The following is a 17,638-nucleotide window of genomic DNA, read 5'->3' as shown; positions in this document are numbered from 1 at the left end:
GTTTTTCAAAGTTTGTTTGGACACGCCCTCTAAAGACTAAAACCGGTGAGGAAATTACTCGGACATTTTCGGATATTCTCACCCATACTCGACGAGTGCCGAAGAACCTACAATCCGATCAGGGAACCGAATTTTACAACAAAAAATTTCAAAATTTAATGAAAAAACACGAAATTAATCATTACAGCACCTACACGATTAGAAAGGCTGCCATTTGTGAAAGAGTTATTAGAACGTTGAAAGCAAAGTTGTACAAATATTTCAGTTTACACAGATGCCATCAGAGACACGCTAACAGATGACTACACAGGTTACCTGAAACATTCAGATGCCATCAGAGACGCGCTAACAGAGGCTAGCACAGGGTAACAGACGTCATCAGAGACACACTAACAGAGGCTAGCACAGGGTAACAGACGTCATCAGAGACACGCTAACAGATGACTACACAGGGTACCTGAAACATTCAGATGCCATCAGAGACACGCTAACAGATGACTACACAGGGTACCTGAAACATTCAGATGCCATCAGAGACGCGCTAACAGAGGCTAGCACAGGGTAACAGACGTCATCAGAGACACACTAACAGAGGCTAGCACAGGGTAACAGACGTCATCAGAGACACGCTAACAGATGACTACACAGGGTACCTGAAACATTCAGATGCCATCAGAGACACGCTAACAGAGGCTAGCACAGGGTAACAGACGTCATCAGAGACACACTAACAGAGGCTAGCACAGGGTAACAGACGTCATCAAAGACACGCTAACAGATGACTACACAGGGTACCTGAAACATTCAGATGCCATCAGAGACACGCTAACAGATGACTACACAGGGTACCTGAAACATTCAGATGCCATCAGAGACGCGCTAACAGAGGCTAGCACAGGGTAACAGACGTCATCAGAGACACACTAACAGAGGCTAGCACAGGGTAACAGACGTCATCAGAGACACGCTAACAGATGACTACACAGGGTACCTGAAACATTCAGATGCCATCAGAGACACGCTAACAGAGGCTAGCACAGGGTAACAGACCTCATCAGAGACACACTAACAGAGGCTAGCACAGGGTAACAGACGTCATCAGAGACACGCTAACAGATGACTACACAGGGTACCTGAAACATTCAGATGCCATCAGAGACACGCTAACAGATGACTACACAGGGTACCTGAAACATTCAGATGCCATCAGAGACGCGCTAACAGAGGCTAGCACAGGGTAACAGACGTCATCAGAGACACACTAACAGAGGCTAGCACAGGGTAACAGACGTCATCAGAGACACGCTAACAGATGACTACACAGGGTACCTGAAACATTCAGATGCCATCAGAGACACGCTAACAGAGGCTAGCACAGGGTAACAGACGTCATCAGAGACACACTAACAGAGGCTAGCACAGGGTAACAGACGTCATCAAAGACACGCTAACAGATGACTACACAGGGTACCTGAAACATTCAGATGCCATCAGAGACACGCTAACAGATGACTACACAGGGTACCTGAAACATTCAGATGCCATCAGAGACGCGCTAACAGAGGCTAGCACAGGGTAACAGACGTCATCAGAGACACACTAACAGAGGCTAGCACAGGGTAACAGACGTCATCAGAGACACGCTAACAGATGACTACACAGGGTACCTGAAACATTCAGATGCCATCAGAGACACGCTAACAGAGGCTAGCACAGGGTAACAGACGTCATCAGAGACACACTAACAGAGGCTAGCACAGGGTAACAGACGTCATCAGAGACACACTAACAGAGGCTAGCACAGGGTAACAGACGTCATCAGAGACACGCTAACAGATGACTACACAGGGTACCTGAAACATTCAGATGCCATCAGAGACACGCTAACAGAGGCTAGCACAGGGTAACAGACGTCATCAGAGACACACTAACAGAGGCTAGCACAGGGTAACAGACGTCATCAGAGACACGCTAACAGATGACTACACAGGGTACCTGAAACATTCAGATGCCATCAGAGACACGCTAACAGATGACTACACAGGGTACCTGAAACATTCAGATGCCATCAGAGACGCGCTAACAGAGGCTAGCACAGGGTAACAGACGTCATCAGAGACACACTAACAGAGGCTAGCACAGGGTAACAGACGTCATCAGAGACACGCTAACAGATGACTACACAGGGTACCTGAAACATTCAGATGCCATCAGAGACACGCTAACAGAGGCTAGCACAGGGTACCTGAAACATTCAGATGCTATCAGAGACACGCTAACATATAACTACACAGGGTACCTGAAACATTCAGATGCCATCAGAGACACGCTAACATATAACTACACAGGGTACCTGAAACATTCAGACGCCATCAGAGACACGCTAACAGATGACTACACAGGGTACCTGAAACATTCAGATGCCATCAGAACAACGCTAACATATAACTACACAGGGTACCTGAAACATTCAGATGCCGCCACCGACAGGCTACGGAGCCTCCGAAGAAGAAGAAGAAGACGAACGAAAAATGTCTGGATGTTTTTAATAAAACGGCAAAGAAAACATATCTAAGATATAATACACAGAGCATGAGATTTTTTATAAAACAGCTAACGCCTAGACTTTTGGTTAAGAGAGTGTTTTGACATATTTTTTTTTTATTGTAGACGCTACCTATTGTTGTTCAGTACGGCTTCGGCGGTTGCTCAAAGCCCAGACACTCGGCTTTAGGAACTGTTACGGGTGTAAATGTATATCTTTATATAGATCGGGATAAAGATGTTGTACTTATGTGGCTGTTACGTTAATATTTTAATAAAAAATAGTTTAAAAACATACTCTTGAGTACTTACTTTATCTGTCCTTTGTTTCCTTTGAAGATACTGTGGGTTTTGCTTGGTTGTGTTCTGCAGTACACAGCCGCTGGTCCAAGAGAGAAACTAGGAATGGAGATGGCTGCCTGGGTTGTTTTTGCCTGGTCCTTCTGACGTTGTCACGAGAACTAGGAGCGATGCACTTTTGTCGTACGTAGGACTGTATCTGTAATAACGCTTGTGTTAGCCTACTAATTCATAGGTCTACACACTATTAGCATGGTTATTTTTTATGGACAATTGAATATATGCGTAACACTAATAACTACATGGTACAATACACAATAATAAATGAGAGTACTTACCAAATAGTCACTAGAACTTGTGATTTGCAGCCTTTCACACAAGTGGAGGAATGTTTGACGTTCTGTAGCACTCACAGCTTTTGAACCACAGGGTAAGAAGTTGCAGGGGTGTTTTGTTCCAGATCCTTCTGTCTTTTTCACGAGAACTAGGAGAGAGATGCGGGTACTTGTGTCGTGTTCTATGATATAGGACTGTATCTGTAATAACGCTTGTTTTAGCCTACTACTTCATAAGTCTACACACTATTAGCATGGTTATTTTTATGGACAAATTGAATATACGGGTAACACTAATAAATACATGGTACAATTCACAATAATAAATGAGAGTACAGTGGAACCCCGATAAGTCGGCCCCCGATAACCCGGAAGTCCGGCTAACCCGGACCGATTTTCATCAGATAAACATTTTGATTTTCAATATTTTGTATTTTTCAATTTAATTGTGGCTTATTTCCAATCAAAATAGTTAATTATCAGACAATTCTTTCAACAATAAAAGTGTATGTAATATAATATTTGAGAGATAATGTGTCTAGACTCTCTGTGTCGTGTACTTATGTGTGTAATTTGAACACGAGATTAAAAATTACTCATAGTACACGCCGCAGAAACAACAGCCAGCTGTCTGTAGTATCTATTCCTTTTTATTTCAAACTGTCAGCATTGTTTAGGAAAGACTATTTAAAAAATTCTTTTATAAACAATGGTCTTTAGTATTGTGTGTCTTGTATTGTTTGGGTTTGGTGTTTTTTTAGAATTGTAATGAGTAGGTAATATGTACTGTGCATATTTATAAAAATATTTCATGTTATTTCAATTCTAACGGAGTTTATCTGTAAGTATACCGTATTTTATTAATTTTTACCATATTCTCCGGCTATCTCGGATTTTCGATAACCCGGATCGGTCGTGGTCCCGATTAATCCGAGTTATCGAGGTTCCACTGTACTTACCAAATAGTCACTACGACACTAGAACTTGTGATGTGAAGCATTTCATACAAGCACACCCCTTTTATACAGGTTTTCAGGGTCTTTTTGGGTTGTTTGTCGTAAACATATTTTTGTTTTGTCAAAGGACCTATTGGGCAATATTGGTTTTTGCTAGTCAATAATAATAAGAATATCAGGGGCCATATGCAAAACATATTTGTGTTTGTCAAAACCATCGAGTCGATTGATTTTATCAGTCACAACCATATTATTCGATCTATTGGCAGACCTATTGCTCAGCAATTAATTACCTTTTTTTTGCTACTATTTTTTGGGTGTAAATCTAGCGGGACTTTTTATTGTAAAAAATATTCATACACATTCCTAGATATTTTTATTCAATATTTTTAACCAAAATTAAGTGTAATATTTTTCAATCTTATTATTCACGATTCTTGCGTTTAGTGGTTTTGGCGAAAACCGCTACTGCTGATAACAACCGTGCGCTCGACAGTTTTTGTATTTTCTCGCCGAGAACTTTCGTTGAAGGGTTATCTGTGTTTCGTTGTTTATCACTTGTTTTTCTAACGTATGTGTTCTGTTTGTCTGTACCGATTTTTACAAAAACAGTTTTCTATCGTACATTCGTACCGTCGTCGTCGTAGAGCGTAGAGTTAGATGTCCACACATTCCGGGCCGCGTCTGTAGTGTATAATGTTTTTTCGACAACTGTTTTTACAATTACACGTAAATGCTTAACACATATCGGTAGTTTGCTCGGTTTTTTACTCCGTTCACTGCCAATATGTTTTTTGTTGTTACTTGCTTTTATCATCAAACGTTTTGCTGCCTTCTGCTTTTTTTTAAGGTATGTTTTTTAGTTATATTTACGTATATTTTTTTATTATGGTTATTTTATTATTCTATGGTTATCACATTGGTGTGTCATTTGTTTTTGCCCACATTTTTTTTGCTGTATTCGACACTTGCTGTTTTACACAATTGATGATTTATACATAACGCTTGCTGTATTCTGTTTTTTTTAAAGGTGTGTTATTTTTCGGTACATTTTAGTTATATTTTATTATTATTATTATGATTATTTTATTATTCTATGCTTGTATTTTTTGTTTGTTTGACACTAGAACCTTCCACCCGCACAAAAGTAGTCCCAGCCTCAACATTTTTTATTTAATACACCTGTCCCATCGATCCGTCGCTACAACCCCTATCAACCACACCCTTCTCACACAAACCCCTATCATGCTACCCTACCGTATCATACAAAACCCGTATCACAACCCTATCATGCTAACCCCCGTATCATACCACCCCCGTACCACAACCCCTATCATGCTAACCCCCGTATCATACCACCCGTACCACACACAGCACCCCAGGAGTGGTGTCAAACTGGTGTGAAGTGACCCTTAACTACTACTTACATTCCTTAGTAGTTGAGAATACATTTACATGGTGTTAGGGGAATCCCAGATTTGTATTTTTAAGTATGAAGAGCTGTATTAGGCATTCTTCATTGGATTGTTGTGACCATGGGTCATTTGTGTACATATTTGATTTCTCATAGTTTTATTCTTATTGAACCTGCAAATACACACAAAGTCAATTCTGTCAAAGTCAAAGTCTGAGTCAGACAGTGGCGGCCAGTCAGGGTCGGCAGTGGTGGCCAGTCAGGGTCGGCAGTGCCGACCCACACATTTATAGATATAATTTTTTTTAATATTTGTATCTGTGAAGTAAAAAAAAAATCTGTCAGATAATACAGACTAAATTTTATTCATGGGTTTTAAAAAGATTTGATCAATCCGAACGTTAAAAGTGATCCCTGCGCATAACACGACTTCTCAAAAAATTAATGATCCGAGCCATTCATCCGACTTTTCGGCTAGCCGTACCCAACGCTTGACGACACGTAAAACTCAACGACATAACAAGTCGATGAGCGAGCGAAAGCGAACATACATACATTCTCTCCGTGGGCATTGGACTGGGGACGACTGGGGTTTAAGCGGCCAAGTACGGCACATTTACATCTGCCGGTCGGTGTTTCATTTGGAGCATCGCATCGCATCGGCAGAAATTGTCAAAAATAATCACGCGGTTTTACGTCGTTTGATATTGTAATTTTTTTAAGTTGTCAGGAATTATCATTTAGTGGACATGATGGATCGAAGCATTTGTTAAAAATCAAAGTAATTATAGAGAATTAATAAAATTGTTTTAGAAATATTTACTTTCTGATTCGAAGTGTATTCGTAATACAGAATGAATTAATACATAATATAATAATCAAATAGTTATATTTTGAATAACGTTATTGAACCTGAGATTTAGAAAACCATTTGCTTTTCGCTGGAAGTAGATGAAACTTCTGATTATCATGTCATTTACAATTAACAATTACTTATATTGTTGTTCGATACGCGTTACGTGGTAATATTTATGAGAGGTTTTTAGGTTTTAGAGACGTGAGTAAAAGCAATAAGGCAGAATATATTTTTGGTGTTTTAAAGAACAGATTAAAATTTTTTGATATCAAAAATAAATATCCTACAATATAGAATTGGTTAAAAATTTAAAGCAAAGTAGCAAAGTAGCAATATTGCGAAAAAACCATACAAAAACAAGTATTCGCATTTTACGTTTTTCAATCATTTATGCTACACTTAGGACCTTCATATTTTACCCAGAAAAACTTTATGATACACTAAAACAATACTGTAAATTTCATTAAGATCGGTTTAATAAATTTTGCAAAATAAATTTTGCAATCCAGGTTTCGCAAAAAAAATTCATTTTTTCAAAATGTTACAGGACTAAAAATAAAGCAGATAGCAAGTTAAAAAGTTTTTTGCATATAGAAGTGTACTGTAACTTTCATTTGCAATTTGCAAAATTAAAATCGATTAACTACCACGGCGTCAGGAATTTTTTTAAATAAACATTAATTATTGGTGCTACGCGCAGGACAGCGGATAGTTTGGTCTGATTGGGCATTCCAATGACCTTTGATAATGATTGATACATTTAAATTTTTATTACATTTCGATATAAATAAATAAATTTGTTTATTGCAAAATAAAAATACTTACTCTATCTTTTGAAATAACACTTTTTTTAGCAAAAACTTTCTTTGTTCATATATTTTAACTTAGTGAATAAAAGTTTATTATTTTTAAACATATGCAATTGTTTAAACAATATTTCACAAACAATAATAAAATTAGTTTGATTTTTGTGGAATTAAAATATTAAAATGCAACAAAATATAGAGTAAGAAAATAATATATTAGATAAAGATTAGAAGAAATTTTGGTGGAAATCAACTTGTGTGAATCGAACACCGCTGTCCTGCGCGCAGCACCAAAAATTAATGTTTATTTAAAAAATTTCCTGACGCCGTGGTAATTAATCGATTTTAATTTTGCAATTTGCAAATGAAAGGTACAGTACACTTCTATAAGCAAAAAAAAATTCAACTTGCTATCTGCTTTATTTTCAGTCCTGCAACATTTTAAATAATGAATTTTTTTTGCAAAAGCCGGATTGCAAAATTTATTTTGCAAAATCTATTAAGCCGATCTTAATGAAATTTACAGTGTTGTTTTACTATATTATAAAGTTATTCTGGGTAAAATATGAAGGCTCTTAGTGTAGCACAAATGGTTGAAAAACGTAAAATGCGAATACTTGTTTTTGTATGGTTTTTTCGCAATTATTGCTATTTTGCAACAAGGGTGACTCATTTTTAAAAGGCTATAGCGGGATAAGATGGTCAAAAATGCCCCCGCACCGATCAGCCCCGCTACTTATGTTTTCGATAAAGGATATAAAATTATGCCCTCATGCAGATTTTTAGCTTCCCAGATGTCCTAAAATGTCTTGAATCGAGAAAAGAAGAATTTTTAGGTTTTATTTTTTTGTGAGCGCAATTTTACTTTAAAAAATCTGAAAAAAATCAAGACGTTGTATCTTTTGAATACAAAACAACCTAATTTTTTTCAGATTTTTGTAATGAAAAATGAGCCCAGGAAAAATTTTTGAAATTTTCTAACAATTTTTAGGTTATGATAGTATGATTTGGCCAACTTTTAAATAGTATTTTTTTGTGTACTTTTTGCCGTTCTTTTAAATGACAAAGGCAGATTTTTTAATATCTGAGCGGAAAGAACGCAAAAATCGAAAAAACAGTTTTTGGCTGTCTCGAGATGCATCTCGGGACAGCCAATTTTAGGATTTAGGATCCTAACTACCACAACTGAAAAAAAAAACTAAAATTGTGAATTTTGTCATAAAATTTGGTATGTGGGGTTATAATAATATTTGGAACAACTTTTCCAAATAACATCGATATCTGTAACGCGAAGCAAATCGAATAGCATATCGAAAATGCACCCTGTTGGTAGTAGGCCGCGTTTAAAATTTAAAGTTCAGTTGACTATTTTAAAAATTGTAAACCATCACCCTGTATGACTGTGCAAAATTTCAAATCTGTATATATCTTTATAGCCGAAACATAGGGGTGTCTTCATCTTAAATGCGACACACTGTATCTTATCTACTCAAAATATACAATCAAAGTACTGACTAATTCACTAATTTTATCATAAAAAGTTCAAATTGATTGCATTGAAATATTGAACCAATTAATGCGTATTAATATATTATTATATGTAGGTATATATATTTCCAAAAAACCTTTTTACCACATAGTGGTGTAAGGCATAATATTATTATAATTATTATAAGTAATATTTATAATAGAGTGAGTTTTATGTATAAAAACCCTCAAGTATCTCGGAAACGACTTTCACGTTTTTCATAGGTTTTGGTGGGTAGGGGTTTTCTAATGCAGCCGATATCACAGTGATAATTACATTGTTGTCAGATTTTCCGTTTTTCTGGAAATCTAATGTACTTTCTTATTTCAAATAGAACACCCTGTATATTTTTTGCGTTTCGAAGTCCTTAAGATATACTGATTATTTTTTATGTAATTCTCTATACCTAAATGCCATAGTTTTGGAGTTATTGCTACATGTTTAATAAAAAATTTAAAGAAATTATAAAAATCAATTGCTTCGGCCCGTGTAGACAATATTTTTTTACGTTCTTTGGATCATTGGGAACAAAAAAAGGTCTTTTGTAATTTTTCTCTAAAGTTAATCGTTTTCGAGTTATAAACAATTTAAAACTGAAAAAAATCGAATAATGACGATTTTCAAGGTTCAAAAACAAAAATAAAAAACATTATTTTTGAAGCTGCGGAGTACCCAAAACCGTTCTTCCAAGGGCTCGCTATAAAATTTTTTGGCACGTTTTATTCTAAAACATTGCTTTTTAATAAATGTTAATGAAGCGCATATGAGAGTACGGGCGATCGGGCTGCATTAACAACTAAAAAATAATATTTTAGAATAAAACAAGCTCAAGTTACTTATTGGTAACTGACAAAATAAGGCTTTAGCTTGAATTTTTATACTAGGCAGTTTCAAAAATAATATTTTTGATTTGTGTTTTTTAACCTTGAAAATCGTAATTATTCGATTTCTTTTCAGTTTTAAATTATTTATAGCTCGAAAACGATTAACTTTAGGGAAAAATTACAAGAGAACTTTTTTGTTCCCAATGGTCCAAAGAACGTAAAATAATGTCTACGCAGGCCGAAAAAATTGATTTTTATAATTTGTTTGAAAAGTTTTTTTAAATAAATGTAGTAATAACTCCGAAATTATGGCCTTTAGGCATAGGGAATATAACATGGAAAATAATCAGTATTTCTTAATTACTTCAAAACGCAAAAAAATATACAGGGTGTTCCATTTGAAATAAGAAAGTTAATTAGATTTTCAGAAAAACGGAAGATCTGAAAACAATGTAAGTACTACTATAATATCGGCCACATTAGTAAACCCCAACCCACCACAATCCATAAAAATCGTGCAAGCCATTTCCGAGATAATTGAGGGTTTCCATACATAAAACTCAATCTGTATATTATATTATATTATATTATTACACGTAATTATATACACATTATTAATACACATTAATTATTAATACACATTAATAATTGGTTCAATACTTCACTGCAATCAATTTTGAAGTTTTTATGATAAAATTAGTGAATTAGTCAGTACTTTGATTGTATATTTTGAATCTATAAAAAATACGACTATATTAGTTGCAATAAATTATCAAATTGATAAGATACAGTGTGTCGCATTTAAGATGAAAACACCCCTATGTTTCGGCTATAAAAATATATACAGATTTGAAATTTTGCACAGTCATACAGGGTGATGGATTACAATTTTTAAAATAGTCAACTGAACTTTAAATTTTAAACGCGGCCTACTACAAACAGGGTGAATTTTCGATATGCGATTCGATTTGCTTCGGTTTTTTCGATTTTTGCGTTCTTTCCGCTCAGATATTAAAAATTCTGCCTTTGTCATTTAAAAGAACGGCAAAAAGTACACAAAAAAATACTATTTAAAAGTTGGCCAAATCATATTATCATAACCTAAAAATTGTTTGAAAATTTCAAAAAATTTTCCTGGGCTCATTTTTTCATTACAAAAATCTGAAAAAAATTAGGTTGTTTTGTATTCAAAAGATACAACCTCTTGAATTTTTTCAAATTTTTTAAAGTAAAATTGCGCTCACAAAAAAATAAAACCTAAAAATTCTTCTTTTCTCGATTCAAGACGTTTTAGGACCTCTGGGAAGCTAAAAATTTGCATGAGGGCATAATTCTATATCCTTTATCGAAAACATAAGTAGCGGGGCTGATCGGTGCGGAGGCATTTTTGACCATCTTATCCCGCTATAGCCTTTATAACCAATTCTATATTATAGGAAATTTAATTACGCAACTTTTATGTCAGTTCAACTTTTCTCGGAAATGAATACTTTTAAAGTTATAATCAAAAAACGAAGAAAAAAATCGAATTTTTCCTTCATTTTTTGACATTTTAATTATTTAACAATGTTCCGGACCTTTTTGAGAGGGAGGATAACTGAAATATTATTGTTTGAGTTATTTTCAAGCAATTACTGCAAAAAAATTTGAGTCACCTCTCAACGTCCATCTCAAAACAGATGCGCCCTGGACTAGAAGTAAAATTTTATTCAGATACCTGTGGTGGTCAGAATAAAAATAATGTTGCATTAATGTTTCTTAATTTTGTTAATCAAAAAGCAAACCTGAAGATCAACCACAAAATTTTGGTTAGTTGTCATACGCATTGGGAGTGTGATACTGACCACTCCGTTATTGAAAGAGTCAGGAAAAAAACAATTTAAATAAATCATCTTAACGACTGAGTACAGGTAATCAGAATTGCTAACGAAGAATCCCTTTGAAATTGTAATGATGTTGAAAGATAATTTCTTCGATTTCAATTCACTTGTGACGAAACATGACCCTTAGATTATCAAGAATATTAAAAAACTTGATAATGACGGCGACATGTTTCTGTGGAAACCAGTCCAATGGCTTCAATATGTAAACATGCGCAAAAGTGGTGCCCAAATTTCATTTAGATGCTCATTAAAACAAGAACATCTTTTAAAAAAAATAAATTTTGCTCATAGAAGACGTCCAACTATATTATTTTGTTTACCTAACATTAACAAGGAAGGAGTGTCGATAGCTACAGACAAGAAAAAAGACTTATTATTGCCTTTAACAGATCCTTCATTCCATGCATTTTATCAAAATCTGAAACCGAAAAAGGATGTCGCCAATGATCCTGAGCTGGAAGAATTGGATCCTGACCAAGATATACAACATTTGTGTTACCGCAGCTAGTTGCTAGATGGCATTATACGGGGGTGAATAAAAGCGATCAAAAACAACAAAACAATTCAATAGCGGGTATGTCCACCTCTTGCAGCAACGACTGCTCGCAGTCTGTTTGGCATCCAATAAAGATGTGTTATCCTTGCCTGGGGAATAGCCCGATATTTCTCTACCAGGGCCATAACTGTACCAAATTTTCTGGAGGCCTAGGATGACGGCGAATAACTTTTTTTAATTCATCCCATAAATATACAATAGATTTGAGATCTGGGCTGCATGCGGGCCATTCTAGGCTTATCAATCCAACCTCTATTTTATGAGTCAACCAGTGTTTTTATTTACAAAAAATGGCGCAGCTCTTACAACAAAAGAGATATTCGGATAATTCAAAAAACAAAATTTTAGTGATGCCTCCCGGATAAAATGACAGGACTATGAAACAAAAGCAGCTCTTCCGTTCTTCCACAGAATGTTTTAAAGTTAAGAGAAAATACAATGTTTCCTTTCACCCCCGTATAGTGCCACACAAGCAAAATTTTTGTGTTACCGGAATAATACCAAACGATATCAATACATGTACCTACAAATATTGGTGCAAGAATCTTAAAAATCGGTGTACAAATAATAAAGTTATAAATTTTCAAACCGAATAAAAAATTTTTGGATGGAGGAATTTTGTGCCGGTGAGTGTATGTATCTAGAAATGCGTAGAAAAAAGTTACAGAACAATGTTTGCGAAATAATGGGGAAAATAGAGGAAGTATGGAAGTGTTTTTTCTGTGAAAATATGCCCATACCTATATCCCTGTAGAAAAAAACTATGGGGCAAAAACAAAATTATCATGTTTTTTGAATATATTTTTGTAAAAAAAATATTTTTTACTTTAAAAGGTGATAATAAATTTCGATAATAACTTTCGATAATAAATTTAATCTGGAACAATTTTTCTATAGACGTGTTTGTAGCAAAAGTGCATCGAACTCACCCTTATGCACCCTGTGACTAGGGACTAATTCGCCCCTTTCTTAAAAAAACGCACCCCTTTACATGGTAGCACTCCGCGGTTTTTTCATATTTAGACGTCCATTGACCATATAAAACAATAAAACCCGTTAACGTTGTAGTTTCTTTTTAAAGTACATATTCAAGAGCCTATACTGGTAGAAAGAATGGAACGGAATAAATTAATAGATACTCACATGTAAGTTCTACAGTCAGGATTTTTCTTTTTTTTTTCACAAATCTTAATAGATTTCCTTCTTTCAAATTCTCCAAACGTTCTCTGACCAGCCCTATCAAATCCAAGCTAAAAATATAATTCAAAATCAAAAATAAATAAATAAAAAAAAAACTCTTAATCCTACAAACACCTTTATTACCTCTATAGTTCTTTCACTCTAACTTTTCCCATGCGTCACGATTCATTTTCAAATAAGTTGAATGAAAACATAAAGTGAAACGTATGTCAATGTGTAGTATGTGTCGCACACACTGCGAGAGTGCCAGTGGTAATAATTATGAAATGGCTATTATCTTTTTTCACTAGAGAATATTGAAGGACTCAACATTAAACAACTTGAACGCCATGCAGACTATTACCAAAGTTTGTTTTTAAACCGAAAGGAATAAATGAAAAAGATAAATTTGCACCCAAGAGAAAAATCACCAAATACATCTTCATTTTTGGTTGATCATATCGGCCTTCGACAGTAATCCATACATATTATACTAATACGTCACTAAACAGTTTTAAAAGAACTGTTTTTTATACAAAAGTGGACTAAAAATCTAAAAATAAAGGAATAATGCAGCAAACACAAAAAATTGCCGATATAACTGAATTAACCTATGAAATACCAGTAGTCAAAATTTCATAAATGTCATTAGTGTCAAAAAATTCATAACAGTGGAGTAAACTTGTCTGAGATTGGACCAATTACAAACAAACATTATGACGCGGTAAATTTGAATTATTCCTAGTTTAAAAACAGATCATAATACTCGTACACTCAGCAGCAAAATGAATGCATCACCTTAAAAATAGGACATTTTTGATCTCTCCAATTTCCTAAACCTGTTGTCCGATTTCAGTGATTTCTTTAGTATGTTATAGCCTTATTATTTAAGAATATCGATGTAGTACCGAAAAATAAAATACATAATATTGACTTATTTTCAATTAACATATTGGGTGAATAACTGGGTAAGTCGACGGTGAATAAATGGTTAAGTCTCATATCTTCTCATATCTCATTAACCTAATCACTTAGCAGTTACAAAATGAGACCAATAATATGTTTGTATTCTATCTTAATTTTATGTAAAGTTTTAGCATTCCATCTTATAAAATTGATTTATTACATGTTGTCAAAACTTGTAAGTCGTCTCCTGAAAACTATTCAAAATTGACTTAACCACTTATTCACTGGAGTAACAGATTTATAATCTTGAATAGGGAACTTGCATAAAATTTTAAATTCGAAAAAAATGTTATAAATCACAACAGAACATAATTTAAAACATGTATCAAATATTAAAAAGTTTTGTTTGGCTTTTGTTTGGCCCCTAAAGATGATTAAAAATTCAAATTAAAACAGGTGGCCCAAAACAGGTGGTCATTCGTTTAAATTATGTTTACATTCTTCCAAAAAAGTAAACAGAATTTAAAATTAGACATTATAAACGTCAGTAGAAAATACAGTTATGTAACCTCACAAGTGTTTTTGATCGTTTGAACTATTTTAAATTGACTAAAGGTTCTCTAAACCAAGACCAGAAAAGAAAAAAAATATATAGATTTTAAATTTGTACTTCTGTTATGAGGTTTTAAGGCGTGAAATTTTGGAAACCTTATTTTTAAAGGAAACTGAATATTATTATGCAATAAAAAAATGTGCAAGTTCCCTATTAGGTTTGTATATGTAATGTCTATTTTTAAATTTTGTTTACTTTTTTTGGAAGAATGTAAACATAATTTAAACGAATGACGTCACGACGCGTTTTGGGCCACCTGCTTTAATTTGAATTTTTAATCATCTTTAGGGGCCAAACGAAAGCCAAACAAAACTTTTTAATATTTGATACATGTTTTAAATTATGTTCTGTTGTGATTTATAACAGTTTTTTCGAATTTAAAATTTTATGCAAGTTCCCTAATATAGACAGCATACAAATCGAAGTTCGGCTGCAACGTTTCAGTTGATAAATAGCCCCTCTTGAAGCACCAATATCACATGCTACGGTAATTACAGAGTCTCCTTTCTCCAGCAATGTTAAAGCACGAACCTTCTCTTTTGTGAGTTTCTTCGACCCATATTAGTCAGTTCAATTTAGAATTTGACGATCTCAAACTTTACGCGGTAAATGAGAAGAAGTTTAACCCTGACTACCCGCACAAAGCCAACTGTTTACAGTACAAATGTGCAGAATACCCTAAATAAGCCAAGCGGTCCGTAAACTACAGATAATTACAGTCACAAGTAACCTATCCCCCCTCCCCTGCCCTCCCCACCAAGTGCAGACAGAACGCATGGAAATTGTTATTTATTTATTTATACGGGCAAGCCCAATTCGGTAATACATTAATAAGATATTGATAATTACAGTGTTGAATATATAAGAATAAAATGAGAGAGTACAAAACATTCAAAAAGACATGACAAAGTAAAATGATTACAAAACATTAATTACTAACAAATAACAAGGTAACAAATAACATTGCTAAATATTTAATTTGGTTAAATGGTTCTTAAAAACATCAACAGAGTTACCAAAAAGTAAAAGGTCACCTAGGGAGTTAGCAAGTCTTAGTGTTCTAGGAACAAAAGTAAAATATAAGTAATTATATCTATGAAAAGAAATATGAAAGGTTTGAATTTGTCTTGTTGATCGTGGTGGAACAAACAACAATATTTTAGCAAGGAGTTCAGGGCAGTAATATATGCCATTGATAATATTAAACAATACTGTAAGATCTTTATGCTTCCTACAGACATCCAGAGAAGAGATATTCAAAAATCGTTCCATATCTGTATAATTATAATTGATGTGTTTTTTGAACCCAATATATCTAACAAAATTATGCTGAACACTATCAAGTTTGTTCTTGAGGTGTAAATAATGTGGGGACCAAACTGGAGAACAGTAGTCAAGGTGCGTCCTGACTAAAGAACAATAGAGCATTTTAATAGCGAACACGTTCGTGAAATCACGAGTTGTCCTTTTAACAAAGCCAAGCATTTTCATGGATCTTTGAGTAATATTGTTGATGTGATGGTTAAAGCTCAGAGAGGAATCAAGAACAACACCTAAATCTTTAAGTGAGTCTACTGTATCCAATAATTGATCATTTGTGGTATAATTAAATACTGATAAATGATGATTCCGACAAAACCGGATAATGTGACACTTGTTGACATTCAAATCCATCCCATTATCAAGACAACAGTTGGCTAAATTATCTAAATCTGATTGCAATGATATTGCATCATCTTGATTATTAATGATTTGATAACATTTAAGATCATCAGCGAATAAGAGAGCAGAAGTGTTAGAGAAGCAGGTGACGATGTCGTTAATATACAGGTTAAACAAAAGTGGACCCAAATGAGAGCCCTGAGGTACAAGAGAGGTTACTAGAAAAGTGTTGGGGTAATGATGATTAACCCTAACCTGCTGTGTTCTATTTGTTAGGTAACTGCCCAACCACTTCAACACAGAACCTTCTATGCCATATAATTTGAGCTTATGTAACAAAAGATCATGGTTCACCCTATCAAAAGCCTTGGAGAAGTCAGTATACACTGAATCAATCTGCAACCCCCTCTCCAAAGCTTCAGACAAGGTATCAACATAAAGCAACAAACTAAGTTCTGCTGATTTCATCATCATCATAGTCATTAACATCTTAGTAGATGTGTTGTGGTTCATAATTGGGCTTCAGCAGCTCGGACAGTTTGATTGATAATATTTCTCCACTGGTCGCGGTCATCAGTTACATGTATTGCCTCAGTATACTGTTTGTTGAGAAGCTTTTTAGTAATGTCTGCCCATCGCTGTGGAGATCTTCCGCGTTGGCGTTGAGTCTGAGGCCTTCCTTGGACCACCAACCGCTCCATTTTGTGATCACTCCGATGGATATGACCAAAGAACTTTAAAATTCTAGAGTAAACGGTACTGGAGAGACGCTGATCCGGTTTAATTTCATCCAGAACCGAGACATTTGTACGGCGAGCCGTCCATGGAATTCGAAGCAGGCGTCTCCATGTCCACATTTCAAAGGCGTCTATACGTCGTCTATCTGATTCTTTGACTGTCCATGTCTCGCATGCATAGTAAAATATGGAAAAGACCAGAGTTGAAACGAGTCTCTTTTTGTTTGTCATAGTAATGTGACGATCACGCCAGACCACGTTTAGTTCACTCATTGCTGCTCTTGCTAGTTGAATGCGTCTTCTAATTTCGGGTTCACAACTGCCTGTGTTGTTAACTAGAGCCCCAAGATATATCATAGATGAGACTACCTCGCATCCCGCAATAGTTTGAGTTTCAGGAAACTCAAAGATAATCAGAAAAGATAATCAGTAACAATACTCTCAAATACCTTGGGAATTGTGCCGAGAATAGAAATAGGACGATAATTCGTTATGTCAGCTTTATTACCTGCTTTGTAAATTGGAGTGACATAGGATAG

At 34.8% G+C, this 17,638-nt stretch overlaps 1 protein-coding gene and 1 long non-coding RNA gene across 7 annotated transcripts in view; one reads left to right on the top strand and one right to left on the bottom strand.

Annotated features, from left to right (window-relative positions):
* The window catches only part of LOC126892867 (uncharacterized), a 3,469-nt gene extending 767 nt beyond the window's left edge, over nucleotides 1-2,702 (top strand). Inside the window, exon 3 of the long non-coding RNA XR_007701028.1 lies at nucleotides 2,671-2,702. This is a non-coding gene — a long non-coding RNA (uncharacterized LOC126892867). The remainder of the gene's footprint in view (nucleotides 1-2,670) is intronic.
* LOC126892866 (uncharacterized) overlaps nucleotides 1-17,638 on the bottom strand; it is a 62,435-nt gene that overhangs the window by 31,495 nt on the left and 13,302 nt on the right. For 5 of the 6 annotated variants that reach the window (XM_050662681.1, XM_050662684.1, XM_050662683.1 and 2 more), the window contains exons 2-5: nucleotides 13,146-13,252; nucleotides 5,563-5,722; nucleotides 3,183-3,380; nucleotides 2,857-3,043 (exon numbers count right to left, since the gene is read on the bottom strand). In XM_050662681.1, coding sequence (XP_050518638.1) covers nucleotides 2,858-3,043; nucleotides 3,183-3,380; nucleotides 5,563-5,586 — 408 coding nt within the window. In that variant the 5' untranslated portion in view covers nucleotides 5,587-5,722; nucleotides 13,146-13,252 and the 3' untranslated portion in view covers nucleotide 2,857. The remainder of the gene's footprint in view (nucleotides 1-2,856; nucleotides 3,044-3,182; nucleotides 3,381-5,562; nucleotides 5,723-13,145; nucleotides 13,253-17,638) is intronic. The other variant, XR_007701027.1, reaches the window with a different exon arrangement.

The sequence above is a fragment of the Diabrotica virgifera genome, chromosome 9 (genome assembly GCF_917563875.1).
Source record: "Diabrotica virgifera virgifera chromosome 9, PGI_DIABVI_V3a".
Classification (NCBI taxonomy): Eukaryota; Metazoa; Arthropoda; class Insecta; order Coleoptera; family Chrysomelidae; genus Diabrotica; species Diabrotica virgifera.
Note: the sequence above shows the minus strand (reverse complement) of the source record. Positions and strands in the feature narration are given on the sequence as shown.